Source organism: Pseudophryne corroboree, chromosome 4 (assembly GCF_028390025.1).
Source record: "Pseudophryne corroboree isolate aPseCor3 chromosome 4, aPseCor3.hap2, whole genome shotgun sequence".
In the NCBI taxonomy this organism is placed as follows: domain Eukaryota; kingdom Metazoa; phylum Chordata; class Amphibia; order Anura; family Myobatrachidae; genus Pseudophryne; species Pseudophryne corroboree.
In genome coordinates, this window is record NC_086447.1 from 519,210,261 (window position 1) to 519,226,069 (window position 15,809).

Sequence of the window (15,809 nt, forward strand, 5' to 3'; positions counted from 1 at the left end):
TGGCTTTCTTCTCCGGGAGAAACACCTTTTTCTGGACTGTGTCCAGAATCATCCCTAGGAACAGCAGACGTGTCGTCGGAAACAGCTGCAGTTTTGGAATATTTAGAATCCACCCGTGCTGTCGTAGAACTACTTGAGATAGTGCTACTCCGACCTCCAACTGTTCTCTGGACCTTGCCCTTATCAGGAGATCGTCCATTTTCTTTGAAGAAGAATCATCATTTCGGCCATTACCTTGGTAAGGACCCGGGGTGCCGTGGACAATCCAACCGGCAGCGTCTGAAACTGATAGTGACAGTTCTGTACCACGAACCTGAGGTACCCTTGGTGAGAAGGGCAAATTGGGACATGGAGGTAAGCATCTGTCCCGGGACACCATATAGTCCCCTTTTTCCTGGTTCGCTATCACTGCTCTGAGTGACTCCATCTTGATTTGAACCTTTTTATGTAAGTGTTCAAATATTTCAGATTTAGAATAGGTCTCACCGAGCCGTCTGGCTTCAGTACCACAATATAGTGTGGAATAATACCCCTTTCCTTTTTGTAGGAGGGGTACTTTGATTATCACCTGCTGGGAATACAGCTTGTGAATTGTTTCCACTACTGCCTCCCTGTCGGAGGGAGACGTTGGTAAAGCAGACTTCAGGAACCTGCGAGGGGGAGACGTCTCGAACTTCCAATCTGTACCCCTGGGATACTACATGTAGGATCCAGGGGTCCACTTGCGAGTGAGCCCACTGCGTGCTGAAACTCTTGAGACGACCCCCCACCGCACCTGAGTCCGCTTGTACGGCCCCAGTGTCATGCTGAGGACTTGGCAGAAGCGGTGGAGGGCTTCTGTTCCTGGGAATGGGCTGCCTGCTGCAGTCTTCTTCCCTTTCCTTTATCCCATGGCAGATATGACTGGCCTTTTGACCGCTTGCCCTTATGGGGACGAAAGGACTGAGGCTGAAAAGACGTTGTCTTTTTCTCCTTTATACGGCAATACTTCCATGTGCCGTTTGGAATCTGCATCACCTGACCACTGTCGTGTCCATAAACAACTTCTGGTAGATATGGACATCGCACTTACTCTTGATGCCAGAGTGCAAATATCCCTCTGTGCATCTCGCATATATAGAAATGCATCCTTTAAATGCTCTATAGTCAATAAAATACTGTCCCTGTCAAGGGTATCAATATTTTCAGTCAGGGAATCCGACCAAGCCACCCCAGCGCTGCACATCCAGGCTGAGGCGATCGCTGGTCGCAGTATAACACCAGTATGTGTGTATATACTTTTTAGGATATTTTCCAGCCTCCTATCAGCTGGCTCCTTGAGGGCGGCCCTATCTGGAGACGGTACCGCCACTTGTTTTGATAAGCGTGTGAGCGCCTTATCCACCCTAAGGGGTGTTTCCCAACGCGCCCTAACTTCTGGCGGGAAAGGGTATACCGCCAATAATTTTCTATCGGGGGAAACCCACGCATCATCACACACTTCATTTAATTTATCTGATTCAGGAAAAACTACAGGTAGTTTTTTCACACTCCACAAAATACCCTTTTTTGTGGTACTTGTAGTATCAGAAATATGTAACACCTCCTTCATTGCCCTTAACAAGTAACGTGTGGCCCTAAAAGAAAAATACGTTTGTTTCTTCACCGTCGACACTGGAGTCAGTGTCCGTGTCTGTGTCGACCGACTGAGGTAAAAAGACGTTTTAACGCCCCTGACGGTGTTTGAGACGCCTGGACAGGTACTAATTGGTTTGCCGGCCGTCTCATGTCGTCAACCGACCTTGCAGCGTGTTGACATTATCACGTAATTCCTTAAATAAGCCATCCATTCCGGTGTCGACTCCCTAGAGAGTGACATCACCATTACAGGCAATTGCTCCGCCTCCTCACCAACATCGTCCTCATACATGTCGACACACACGTACCGACACACAGCACACACACAGGGAATGCTCTGATAGAGGACAGGACCCCACTAGCCCTTTGGAGAGACAGAGGGAGAGTTTGCCAGCACACACCAAAACGCTATAATTATACAGGGACAACCTTTATATAAGTGTTTTTCCCTTATAGCATCTTAATATATATAATCATATCGCCAAATAAGTGCCCCCCCTCTCTGTTTTAACCCTGTTTCTGTAGTGCAGTGCAGGGGAGAGCCTGGGAGCCTTCCCACCAACATTTCTGTGAGGGAAAATGGCGCTGTGTGCTGAGGAGAATAGGCCCCGCCCCCTTTTCGGCGGGCTTCTTCTCCCGTTTTTCTGAGACCTGGCAGGGGTTAAATACATCCATATAGCCCCAGGGGCTATATGTGATGTATCTTTTAGCCAGTATAGGTATTTCATTGCTGCCCAGGGCGCCCCCCACAGCGCCCTGCACCCTCAGTGACCGCTGGTGTGAAGTGTGTGACAACAATGGCGCACAGCTGCAGTGCTGTGCGCTACCTCATGAAGACTGAAAAGTCTTCTGCCGCCGGTTTCTGGACCTCTTCACTTTTCGGCATCTGCAAGGGGGTCGGCGGCACGGCTCCGGGACCGGACTCCATGGCTGGGCCTGTGTTCGATCCCTCTGGAGCTAATGGTGTCCAGTAGCCTAAGAAGCCAATCCATCCTGCACGCAGGTGAGTTCACTTCTTCTCCCCTAAGTCCCTCGTTGCAGTGAGCCTGTTGCCAGCAGGACTCACTGTAAAATAAAAAACCTAAAAACTTTTTCTAAGCAGCTCTTTAGGAGAGCCACCTAGATTGCACCCTGCTCGGACGGGCACAAAAACCTAACTGAGGCTTGGAGGAGGGTCATAGGGGGAGGAGCCAGTGCACACCACCTGATCCTAAAGCTTTATTTTTGTGCCCTGTCTCCTGCGGAGCCGCTAATTCCCATGGTCCTGACGGAGTCCCCAGCATCCACTAGGACGTCAGAGAAAATATTTAAAAAGTGATCAAGTAAATGTGTGGCATTCACATGTGATATTATATTCTCATGACATAGATGCAAAGTTGTGTCCCCGCTCATCCTACAAACGAGTCACGGCATGTGCCCACAATTATTTTTGGGCATGTACACAACATTCGGTCTAACACCATGACCAAGTGCGAGAAGCTGCATATAATTGCTGTCGCGTGCGTACGCATTGTGGCAGGTGATTAAATGCACAATGTGCGGGGACACATCTGTAAATACAAAGGTTAGGTAGGGCTCTGCCCCTGAGAGAGCGTACAATCTACTGTGAAAAAGACACAGTTGAGACAAGAGGGAGAAGAGGAGATAAGCCTGGAAGGAGGAGGCGGCCGGCGCGAGGGACGTGAGGCGGCCGGACCCGAAGAGCGGGAAGATGTAAGTATTATCTCTATCTCTCTCTCTCCCCCTTCCTTCCCCCCCACTTGACACCTGCCTGCCGTACTGTGTAAAATGGGGATACCTGCCTGCCGCACTGTGTAAAATGGGGACACCTGCCTGCCGTACTGTGTAAAATGGGAGCACGTGCCTGCCGCCCTGCGTAAAATGGGGATACCTGCCTGCCGCACTGTGTAAAATGGGGATACCTTCCTGCCGCACTGTGTAAAATGGGGATACCTGCCTGCCGCACTGTGTAAAATGGGGACACCTGCCTGCCGAACTGTGTAAAATGGGGGCACCTGCCTGCCGTGCTGTGTAAAATGGGGGCACGTGCCTGCCGCGCTGTGTAAAATGGGGATATCTGCCTGCCGTACTGTGTAAAATGGGGATACCTGCCTGCCACACTTAGTAAAATGGGGGCACCTGCCTGCGTACTGTGTAAAATGGGGATACCTGCCTGCCACACTGTGTAAAATGGGGATACCTGCCTGCCGCACTTTGTAAAATGGGGACACCTGCCTGCCGCGCTGTGTAAAATGGGGACACCTGCCTGCCGCGCTGTGTAAAATGGGGACACCTGCCTGCCGCGCTGTGTAAAATGGGGACACTTGCCTGCTGTAATGTGTAAAATGGGGACTTTTTTTATTTTTATTTTTTTCCCCCTGTGGTGGGCGTGATGATATCAGACAAGGCCATGCCCACTTTAATGAGACCACGCCCATTTGAATCAGGCCACACACCCATGTCGGGAGCGCGCGCGCCTTCGGTGCGCGCATGCTTTTTTCTTTTTATAGCTATATGGGGGGGGGGGGCATGCAATTTTTTTTTATAGCAATGGGGGGGGGGAGCGCATTTTGAAATCTCGCACTGGGAGCCAAATCGTCTAGAAACGGCCCTGGATAGAAGTATAGATGTACTGCACGAGAGTGAAGTGGTGAAATGAAGTGAGGCATAGACAAAATGTTAATTTGAGGTAAAATAATTTTGAGATGAGATGTATTAAGTACTGATGTTGTTGAAAGTATTTTAGGTGTAGTATTCTCCAGTGTGCTGCAGTAAGGTACCCCCCTTCTCACTATCTCATGGCTTGATGTGTACTGTACATCTTGATGGATTTTGCTGCTCCTCCAGTCACTGAAGCATATAAAGGGTGGAATTCCACCTGGTAACTTCCCCTTGCTTCAGTTGGTGGCATGGAATATGTTGTTCTACATGCAGTTGTGAACCTCCAAGTTTATTGTGTGCACAAAACATGGCATGCTTAAAATGTTCCTAGTCATAATGCTCATATAATGTTAGTTCCGTTATCGGAAATGACAGAGTCTCAGTGGGAAAAAGGAGATTTATGGTAAGACTTACCATATTTAACTCTCTTTCTGTGAGGTACACTGGGTTCCATAGGGAATACATCGGGGGTGTAGAGTTGGATCTTGTTCCAAAGGAACCAACAAGCTAAAGCTTTGACTGTTCCCAGGATGCATTGCATGGCCTCCTCTATAACCCCGCCTCCGGACACTGGAGCTCAGTTTCGTTAACCAGTCCAATGCAGTAGCAGGTAAAAGAAAAGGCAGATGTTAGTCACATACACCCACATTCTCACGACAGGAGAAGGGACCAGCGGCTAATGTCATACAAACCCAAAGAAGCTAACAGCGTCAGTGTGGGCGCCCTGTGGAACCCACTGTACCTCGCAGAAAGACATTTAACTATGGTAAGTCTACCATAAATCTCCTTTTCTGCAGCGGGATACACTGTGTTCCACAGGGAATACATTGGGGATGTCCTAAAGTAGTTCCTCATGGGAAGGTACGCACCATAGCGGGTACAAGGATCCAGCGTCCAAAGGAAGCATCCTGGGAGGCGGATGTATCAAAGGCATAAAATCTAAGGAATGTGTTCACTGAGGACCACGTAGCTGCCTTGCACTACTGTTCAGCGGACGCGCCTCGGCGAGCTGCCCAAGAAGGTCAAACAGACAGAGTAGAATGGGCATGATAGCAGTAGGAGCTGGAAGACCAGCCTGTGCATAATCTTGTGCAATCACAATTCTAATCCATCTGGCCAATGTTTGCTTATTCGCAGGCCAGCCACGTTTGTGAAAAACAAAAAGTACAAAAAGGGTATCGGATCTCCCGAGAGAGGCAGTCCTCTCCAAGTAAATACGGAGAGCCCGCACCACATCCAAAGACCACTCTTTGGAGGACAAACCAGAAGAGATAAAAGCCGGAACCATGATCTCTTGGTTAAGGTGAAAAGATGACACCACCTTAGGCAAATAACCAGGGTGAGCTCGAAGAACTGCCTGGTCACAGTGAAAAATCAGAAAGGGCGGAAGACTGGACAAAGTTCCTAAGTCCGACACCATCCTAGCAGAGGCAATAGCCAGCAGAAACATGACCTTAACCATAAGATGTTTAAGGTCCACAGACTCAAGAGGTTCAAATGGAGACTCTTGTAGGGCATTCAAGACAACAGGCAGATCCCATGGAGCCACAGGAGGGACATAAGGAGATTGAATCCGTAAAACGCCTTGAGTGAAAGTATGAACGTCAGGGATAGACGCAATCTTCCTCTGAAACCACACCGACAAGGTAGAAATATGAACCTTGAGGGAGGCCAGACGAAGGCCTAAGTCTAGGCCTTGTTGTAGAAAAGCCAAAAGTCTGGCAGTTATGAATTTGTATGCATCGTAATTATTAGCAGCACACCAGGTGAAGTAAGAATTCTAGACCCTGTAATAAATCCGTGCAGAAGCCGGTTTGCAAGCCTTCAACATAGTTTGGATAACCGCCTCGGAGAATCCTTTGGCCCTCAGGAGTAAAGCTTCAAGAGCCACGCCGTCAAAGCCGGTCTGGCCAGGTCCGGGTAAACACAGGGGCCCTGAACGAGGAGATCTGGACGTTGAGGAAGAAGAGGACATCTGGGCCACGCTGGAGTGACTAGAAGTAGTATTCCTCCTTCTTGCTTGAACTTCCGCAGTACCCTGGGCAGGAGTGACACTGGAGGGAACACGTATGGCAGCCGAAAGTTCCATGGAATTGCTAGTGTGTCCACGAATGCTGCTTGAGGATACCTTGTCCTTGATCCGAAGACCGGAACCTTGTGATTGTGTCGAGACGCCATCAGGTCAACATCTGGTAGGCCCCACTTGTCCACTAGGAGTTGAGAGACTTCCGGATTAAGACTCCACTCTCTGGCATGTACGTCCTGACGACTGAGGAAATCCGCTTCCCAGTTGAGGACTCCGGAAATGAACACCGCCGATATTTCTGGCAGATGGCGTTTCCGCCCAAGAAAGGATTTTTGATACTTCCGTTAGTGCCATGCAGCTTCGAGTGCTGCCTTGATGATTTATGTATGCCACCGTGGTGGCGCTGTCTGATTGTACTTGAACAGGCCTGTTCTGTATCAGAGGCAGGGCAAGCGTCAACGCACTGAACACTGCCCGCAATTCTAGAATGTTTATTAGGAGTAGAGATTCCTCCTTGGTCCACCGATCCTGAAGAGAGTGTTGCGCCAACACCGCAGACTGGTGTCCGTTGTCAGTAGGAACCAGTCGGAGATCCAGAAGGGACGGCCCCTGCTCAACTTTTGGTCCTGTAGCCACCAGCTCAGTGACAGATGAACCACCGGAGTCAAGGAGATCATTTGAGACCTGATCTTGATCCGATGAGGCAGGCCGTCCCACTTGGCAAGGATTAACCTCTGCAGAGGGCGGGAATGAAATATACGTTATGGTAAGAACTCACAGTTGATAACGGTATTTCTCCCATGTCCACAGGTTTCCACAGGATAACAATGGGATATGATGGAGCGACAGCGGATTGGTACCAAACAATCACAAGCTTTCTGGCATCCCAGGATGCAACGGGCTCGTCCATATATCCCCGCCCACTGGCTCAGTCAAATCAGTTGTATTCCAAAGCATTTAGGCAGGTGCATTATGTAGAACCCTATTCAGGCGAGAAGAACACACATGCACACCCTTCCATTAAAGAGGGAAGAGGTTAGTGAGTATAAAGATTCTCAAATCAAGTGTGTCAGGGTGGGATCCCTGTGGAAACCTGTGGACATAGGAGAAATACCATTATCAACGGTAAGTTCTTACCATAACGTATATTTCTCTGGCTGGGTCCACAGGTTATCCACAGGATAACAATGGGATTTCTTAAAGCAATTTTTAGTGGTGGGGACGCTCCTGATTAGACAGGAGAACCTTACACCCGAATTCAGCGTCATGAGAGGCAAAAGTATCCAAGGCATAATGTCTAATGAATGTGTTAATGGAAGACAATGTGGCTGACTTACATATCTGTTCTGCTGAAGTACCATGTTGTGCTTCCCATGAAGGACCTACCTTACGTGTAGAGTGAGCAGAGACATTAGCCGGAACAGGGAGATCAGCTTGAGAATATGCTTCTGAAATCGTCATTCGAAGCCATCTTGCTAGCGTCAGTTTAGTAGCAGGCCATACCCTCTTGTGAAATCTGTAGAGAATGAAGAGAGAATCTGTCTTTCTGATGGCACTGGTACGATCCACGTAGATTCTTAATGCACGGATTACATCCAGCGACGCTTCTCCCGCAGAAAGTCCTGACACCTAGAAAGCCGAGACTACAATTTCTTTGTTAAGGTGAGACTTAGAGACCACCTTAGGAAGATAACCAGACCTAGTTCTGAGAACTGCTTTATCTGCAGTGGCAAACGCAGGATTTGCATGGGGGGGGTTTCCAGAACTGGGTGGAGCCAATCACGGAGGTGGGGACTGAGGTGACCCAGTATATGCTGGGTCCGTAAAACTAGTGTGTATGTGTGTGTATATATATATATAAATAAAATATACATATATACATATCTACACATATATTATCCGTGTATATATATATATATATATATATATATATATACACACACACATACACATAGCATATTAAACATGTATGTATATATATATATATATATATATCCACACACATACAGTACACATATATATACACATGCATATATATATATATATATCTATCATATGTGTGTGTGTGTTTATATGTATGTATGTATATACATGTGTATATATATGTATGCAAATGGATATATATGTACTATAATTAAAATAAAGTAAACTTTTATTGCACTTACAAGTGCCACCAGGAAGACAGCAGGCTGCAGAGGACGCTAGACAGCCATTAATAATACTCATACAGCTAAAAAAAAAAAAAAAACGGAACCCCCCCTGGGTGCGCCACTGATCTGGATAAAAAAATCAGAAAAGGAGACTTACATGACAGCGCTCCTAAATCTGACACTCTTCTAGCTGATGTCATAGTCGGTAGAAAGAGTACTTTAGCTGTCAACCATTTAAGATCCACTTTATTAAGTGGTTCAAACGGAGCACCCTGAAGGGCTTTGAGGACCAGACTTATATCCCAAGGTACTGCAGGAGGAACAAAGGGTGGTTGAATGCGCAGCACTCCCTGGAAAAAAGTACGCACATCCTGTAAAGTAGCAATTTTCTTTTGAAACCATACAGTTAATGCTGATACTTGAACTCTCAAGGAAGCCACCTTCAAACCCTTATTCATTCCTGCCTGAAGGAAATCTAAGATTCTGGATACTCTGAAAGATTTTGGATCCATACTTCTTTCACTGCACCAATGAATATAGGCTAGCCATATTCGGTGATTAATGCGAGCTAAGGAGGATTTCCTTGCTCTGAGCATAGTTTGAATTACCTGCTGTGAGAATCCTCTTGACTTCAGGATAGAGTTTAAACAGCCACGCCGTCAAAGACAGCTGATCCAGATGCCTGTGATAACAAGGACCCTGCATCAGTAGATCTGGACGTTGAGGGAGCAGAATTGGAGCATCCATCGACATCCTCTGCAGATCTATGTACCAATGCCTTCTGGGCCAAGCCAGAGCTATCAGAATCACGGCACCCTTTGCTTGCTTTATTTTCTCACCACCCTGGGTAGCAGGGGGATTGGAGGAAACAGATATGCCAGATGAAAGTCCCATATCACTGACAGTGCGTCCACAAGGATCGCTCCGGGGTCCTTTGTTCTTGACCGGTATGCCAGAACCTTGTTGTTCAGAAGGAATGCCATGAGGTCTATCTCTGGCAACCCCCACTTGTCTACTAGAGTCTGAAAGACCTCTGGGTGTAGAGCCCATTCGCTTGCTTGAATGGTGTTTCGACTGAGAAAGTCCGCATCCCAGTTTAGGACTCCTGGAACGAACACTGCGGACAATGCTGGAAGATGGAGTTCTGCCCACCTTAGTATGTGATTTACCTCCTTCATAGCTTTTTGGCTGCGAGTTCCTCCCTGATGGTTGAGGTACGCTACTGCCGTTGCAATGTCTGAACGGATCTGGACTGGTTATTCTTGCAGAATGTCCTTTGCCTGAATCAGTGTCATGTATATGGCCCGGAGTTCCAACAGGTTTATTGGCATGCGACTTTCATCTATGGTTCATTGTCCCTGGAACCATAATCTTCCGGACACTGCTCCCCAGCCCTGTAAGCTGGCATCCGGCGTTAGGATCTCCCAATCTGATATCCAAAAGGGTCTTCCTTTGTTTAGATGGGATGTCTGTAGCCACCAGGCTAATGACCTTTTTACCTTTACTGGAAGTACCATCATTTGTTTCTTTATTGTCTGATGTATTCCATTCCATTCCATCTGGTCAGAATCAGATGCTGCAGAGGTCTTGAGCGGAATTCTGCACATTCCACCATGTCGATTGTTGACACCATCAACCCCATCACTCGCATTGCTGTGTGGATTGATATTGTCTGACTGTGTATTAATTCCGGAGTCATTAACTGCACCTTTGATATATTTTCCTGAAGCAAAAATATCTTCTGCAGACTTGAATCCAATACAGCCCCCAAGTGAATCATCCGTTGTGACTGAATCAGAGACGACTTTGCCCAATTTATGAGCCATCCGTATTTCTGTAGACAAGCTATTGGGGGTAATTCTGAGTTGATCACAGCAGCAAGTTTGTTAGCAATTGAGCAAAACCATGTGCACTGCTGGGGGGTAGATATAACATTTGCAGAGAGAGTTAGATTTAGGTGGGTTATTTTGTTTCTGTGCAGGGTAAATACTGGCTGCTTTATTTTTGCACTGCAATTTAGATTTCAGTTTGAACACGCCACACCCAAATCTAACTCTCTCTGCACATGTTACATCTGCCCCCCCCTGCAGTGCACATGGTTTTGCCCAACTGCTAACAAATTTGATGCTGCGATCAACTCAGAATTAGGCCCATTGTCTGTTGGAGATGGCTCAAGAGCAATTCCTGGGATTGTGCCAGAACTAAAAGATCATCGAGGTATGGAAAAACCTTATCCCCTGTTTGCGGAGATAAGCAGCCACAACCACCATGATCTTGGTAAATACTCTGGGGGCTGTGGCTAACCCAAAGGGTAAGGCCTGGAACTGAAAATGTTGCTGGAGGATGGCGAACCTGAGGTAACACTGATGGGACAATGCTATAGGCACATGCAGGTAAGCATCCTGTATATCCAGAGATACCATGTAATCCCCTGGTTCCATGGCCAACACTATGGAGCGTAACGTCTCCATGTGGAACCCTGGGACCCAAATGTAATTCTTTAACATTCTGAGATTGAGAATTGGCCGGAATGATCTATTTGGCTTCTGAACCAAAAATAGGTTGGAGTAAAAACCCTGCCCCCGTTGTGCCGGGGGTACTGGAATAATTACCCCAGACTGAAGCAATTTCTGAACTGCTTCTTGCAATGCTCTGGCCTTCGTCTCTATATGAGACGGGCTGGTGCAAAAAAACCTTTGAGGAGGCTGCTTGTTTAAAGGGAAAACATAACCCAGAGATAACACTTCTTGCACCCAAGCATCTGTTGTCGACTGATGCCATATGTGTGCAAACTGAAGAAGTCTGCCCCCTAACTTGGGGTCCCCCAGGTGGAGGCCCGCACCATCAGGCTGATGGCTTCTGTTCTGGTTTGGAAGCTGGCCCTCTGGTGGCCCATTGATTCTTTGGTTTACCAGACTTATTGTACTGGGTCTGCTTAGAACAATTTTTGCCTTTTGTTTTACCTTGCCACCGAAATGGCCGAAATCCGGAACCCCTAGGCCTAGGGTTATAACTGGCAGGAAACCTGACCTTCTTGGACTCTGCTTCTGATTCCAGAATATCTGTCAATTCCTTACCAAAGAGAATATTTCCAACAAAAGGCAAAGCTTCCAGAACCTTCTTGGATCCTAAATCAGCTTTCCATGTACGCAGCCAAATTGCTCTGCTAGCAGCTACCGTTAAGGCTGATGCTTTGGAAGCAATTGTACCTATATCCATTGCTGCTTCTTCTAAAAATAGCGCAGCCTGTTTCATATGAGCTATATGGGATCCCTGCTCCCTAGTAGGTGCTGAAAACCCATTTTCCAGTTCGTAAGCCCATTCAGCTACCGACTTTGCCATCCAGGCCGAGGCCATATCTGGCCTAGTGACTGCCTCTGACAGAGAAAAAATGTTTTTCAAAACCCCATCCACTCTTCTGTCTGTGACATCATTTAATGACGTTGATAGTAAAGGCAAAATAGATTTTCGCACTAATCGAATGACGTGTGTATCTACCTTAGGAGGCACTTCTCTTTTTAAACAGTCCCCAGTTGGAAAAGGGTAATAGGAATCCCATTTTTTTCCAAGCTTCCTCCATAATTTCCGTCAGTTCTTCTGACCCTGGAAATTCAATCCTAACTGTTTTGGGACGTTTAAACACAGGTGCTTTAGTTTTTATTATTGGCTCTGCTGAATCCTCTAGAGACAGAATAGCCGTCATTGCTCCAATTAACTCAGCTATATCCTCTGAGCTGAAACCTTCTACCAGTTCTTCATATGGTGAAGTAGAGTAAATGGAGTTATCTCATCTGATGTATCATCCTGTGTAGCCTATGAGTCTGATGATATATTTACCCTTGGTTTATTAGCTTGTTGATTTGTAGAAGCTGTTGGGGATATACCATAAGACGGGAGCTGCATGTATAGGTTAATAGTATACGCTATTCCTGAGGTTGAAGCTGTAGGGGCCAACCTGTCAGCTATACTGGATAAGGTTTGTGCAAACATAGCCCAAGGTGGATCTATTTGTAGTTGAACAGGGATCTGCCTTGCAATCTGCTGAAACGCAAAACAATTTGCACATAACTGATCATGTGCCAGATGCTGAGCTGATAACCCCACCTTACAGGATAAACATGTTATAAGTGTTGGTGTTACTATTAATGTAACCTCGTCACCTTTGCCGCTCTTAGACATGATAAATAATCAGCTTTACACAGTATACTACACAATCTGTGACTGTAATCACTTTACATGTATTAAAGTGATATCAATCTGACCCCAACCCAAGCACCAGCATTGAGGCTCAGAAGAGACACTGACAAACATATATAAGGTCAGCAATCACACTAGCAGTCAGTCGCGTTACATATTAGTCATATGAGCATATTATCAACTACGAACACATTTCAAGTATGTAGGAGTACATTTACTGAATTCTGTTCTATACAGTTATTTAACGTATTTAGACGCATTTGCGAATAAAACCACAGTAATGTACACAGACTCATATGCAATTAGGCACTAAAGTTAACTATTCATACTAAAAAAAGTAGATAGAAATTTAGTGCTGTATAACCCTTACTCCGTAGAGTGGGATACAGGGAGACTCACCCTACTTCCAGGATCGATCAATTCGTTCGCGAACGCTGAGTGGATCCTAACGCTACTAGTGTACACTGCCGCTCCGGTACTTTTTAGTGGACACAGACACTCAGTGAACGCCAGTGCATGCAGACGCACCCGTCTGCAACCTGAACTCTAGCAGTAAACTTAGTGTATACAGATGCAGCGGCCTATGCTGCGACCGAGACCCCTCGTGGCAGCGTCTGAGACGGAAGTGAGGCAATCAGTTCATGGTGGGAGACGCACGGAAACTGGTCATGAACGGGGGGGAGGGACGACCAGGAGAGCGTCTGACTCCTCACCACTGACATCAACCCTAGGGATCACAGCCTCATACTAATCTTGGTGCATTTTGATCCCTGAGGCCTAGCGCTGGAGCACCTGTGGTGGCGGCGCGCCAGCTGCTTGGTAGTCTCCTCCCAAAACAGTGCGGCTATGTCCGTACTCCCCTTCTAAGCGGAACCGATGCCTTACCTTCTTCCCCGTGCTCTGGCCACAGCCTGGTAATGTCTGCTGGACCTGCTAGTATATCCGACACAGACGCCCGCCGAGACAGCACTGTACAGTGGGTAAGCGTTGTTGCGACCCGGCGGAGAGTTGTTGGAGCGACTCTTTCCAATATATATATAAGACACTGTTAGGAAAGATCACTCAAAAACCATAGTACGACTATAAAAATAAAATAAGAAAGCTTAGGGCTGCCAAGAAACAGCAGCCCTCTGACCATGGTCAGGCTCCTGCCGCACCAAACAAAAAACTGATTTGCCTGAGCCAGTGGGCGGGGATATATGGATGGGCCCGTTGCATCCTGGGAGGACTGAAAGCTTGTGATCGTTTGGTGCCAATCCGCTATCGCTCCATCATATCCCATTGTTATCCTGTGGATAACCAGTGGACCCAGCCGGAGAAAACTGACCTGTGCCCTTGCCCTGGTGGTCTAGTGGGGTCCCTGTACTACCACAGTGTCCAAGCCAGCGCGCGTGGCCCGTCTCCCCTCCCACCGGCCGCGCGGGATCGCGATTTACAGTGGGTCCCGCCGGGGGGACCCACTTACCTCCTCCCTGAGTGCAGCCATGCGATCAAGGAAAATAGCTGGGGGAGGTGATGGTGCTGCAGCAGGGGATGTCTGACTGACATCTAACACAGTCAGTGTCTCTGCTGCAGCCCTTGAAGTCTTCATTTTTCTTTAAAATCTTCTTCTCAGGGCTGCTGGAGCAGCCCCCCTGTTTGCCTGCTCACTGCATGGCACCAACTACAAAACTGAGCTCCTGTGCATGGAGGCGAGGTTATAGAGGAGGCGGCGCTAGGCATTCTGCGAAGAAGGTCAAAGCTTTGAGCCTGTTGGTGCCTCGGATCAAGATCCTACTCTACACCCCCAATGTTATTCCCTGTGAAGCCCAGTGTACCCCGCAGCAGAAATATATGTAATATGACCAACTTGACTTGGATAGAGTACTTATCTATCACCAACACTAAGGGGTAGATTCAATTACATGCGACATTCTCACCGAACTTGCATATTTTTGTTCGCTGCCTCCAAAAACCCACAAGTCCGGGGTGAGAGTGGGCTATAAGGGTGGCGAGATGTGTGGCCACTGGCAGTGTTTCCACATCATTACAACGGCAAAAAGTCCCCTTCGCATCTCATTAAATTGACTTCTGAATCTTTTGTTTACTAAATATTTTGTACAATTCAATTTTTTTAACAGACAAATATACTAGTATATGATTATAACAATTTGGGGAAGGATATTGAAAAATAGGCATTTGTGTAAAATACTTACAACAAAGGAAGTAGGGACTTCACGCAGAGAGTATTCATCTTTTGATGGCAATTCTTGGTTGCAAAGCAGCTCATAAACAGCAGGGTAGGAATACAGTAGGTTCACCAATGCTAGAAAAGACTATAAATTCAAAATGTTACACAAAATTAGGTTGTGTTATACATAGCAGCATATAAATGAGCAGCACCTGAATCAATTAACTATATATAAAAAAAAAAAAAAGATATGTCCTCAAACATCTTTCCTGCAGTCACGCCATTCAGCCAGGTCACATGAGAATCTTATAGCACCGGGTGTCTTTTTTGCCTAAAATGCAATGCAACTAGTATGCATGACTCAGAGACTTAAGCGCCCTACATACTGGGCGACGGTGATGGGTGATATGAATGCTATCGCTCAGAAATGAACGATATATCGTTCATATCGTTTAGTGTGTAGGCACCAACGATTAATGATGCGCGTTACTGTGGTCGTCCACTGTTGGTTTCCCAACGTTTTTCAATGCAAAACAATTGACGATAACCAACATCATCCAAATTGCTGCCGTCGCCCAGTGTGTAGGGCGCTTTAGTCCCACACAGATATACAAGTGTCATATATCAAATTAATCAGCACAGTTTCCCTGTGCTTCCTAGTAGCATTGCGTTGCAATGAAAATATAATTGTGGCATAAAAGATGCTCAAGGTTAGCAGAGTTGCACTGAACATGGCAGCTCACTCACACCAGGCATCTCACATTGCGTTGCACATTAAGGCTAGATGTATGACGACACATCTGTAGATGAATCAGAACTATTGGTCTGATTCAGAGATAGACACAAACCTGATTTTTACGGGAGCTGAACGATTATCGTCTGACTGTGCATGTGCCATGATGGTCTTGTGATGGCAGTCGCAGAGAGGATTTACTTGGAAAGTGATTGATAGGGACCATTTGGAAGCGGTTATGGGAAGTTACTGAAA

General features: G+C 46.8%; 1 protein-coding gene across 7 annotated transcripts in view; it reads right to left on the reverse strand.

Moving 5' to 3' along the window:
• The window catches only part of TBC1D32 (TBC1 domain family member 32), an 851,129-nt gene that overhangs the window by 404,457 nt on the left and 430,863 nt on the right, over positions 1 to 15,809 (reverse strand). For all 7 annotated transcript variants that reach the window (XR_010176059.1, XM_063917235.1, XM_063917238.1 and 4 more), the window contains one exon: positions 14,847 to 14,966. Coding sequence is in view for 6 of the 7 variants with exons in the window: in XM_063917235.1 (XP_063773305.1) it covers positions 14,847 to 14,966 (120 nt within the window). In the remaining variant the exon portion in view is untranslated. The remainder of the gene's footprint in view (positions 1 to 14,846; positions 14,967 to 15,809) is intronic.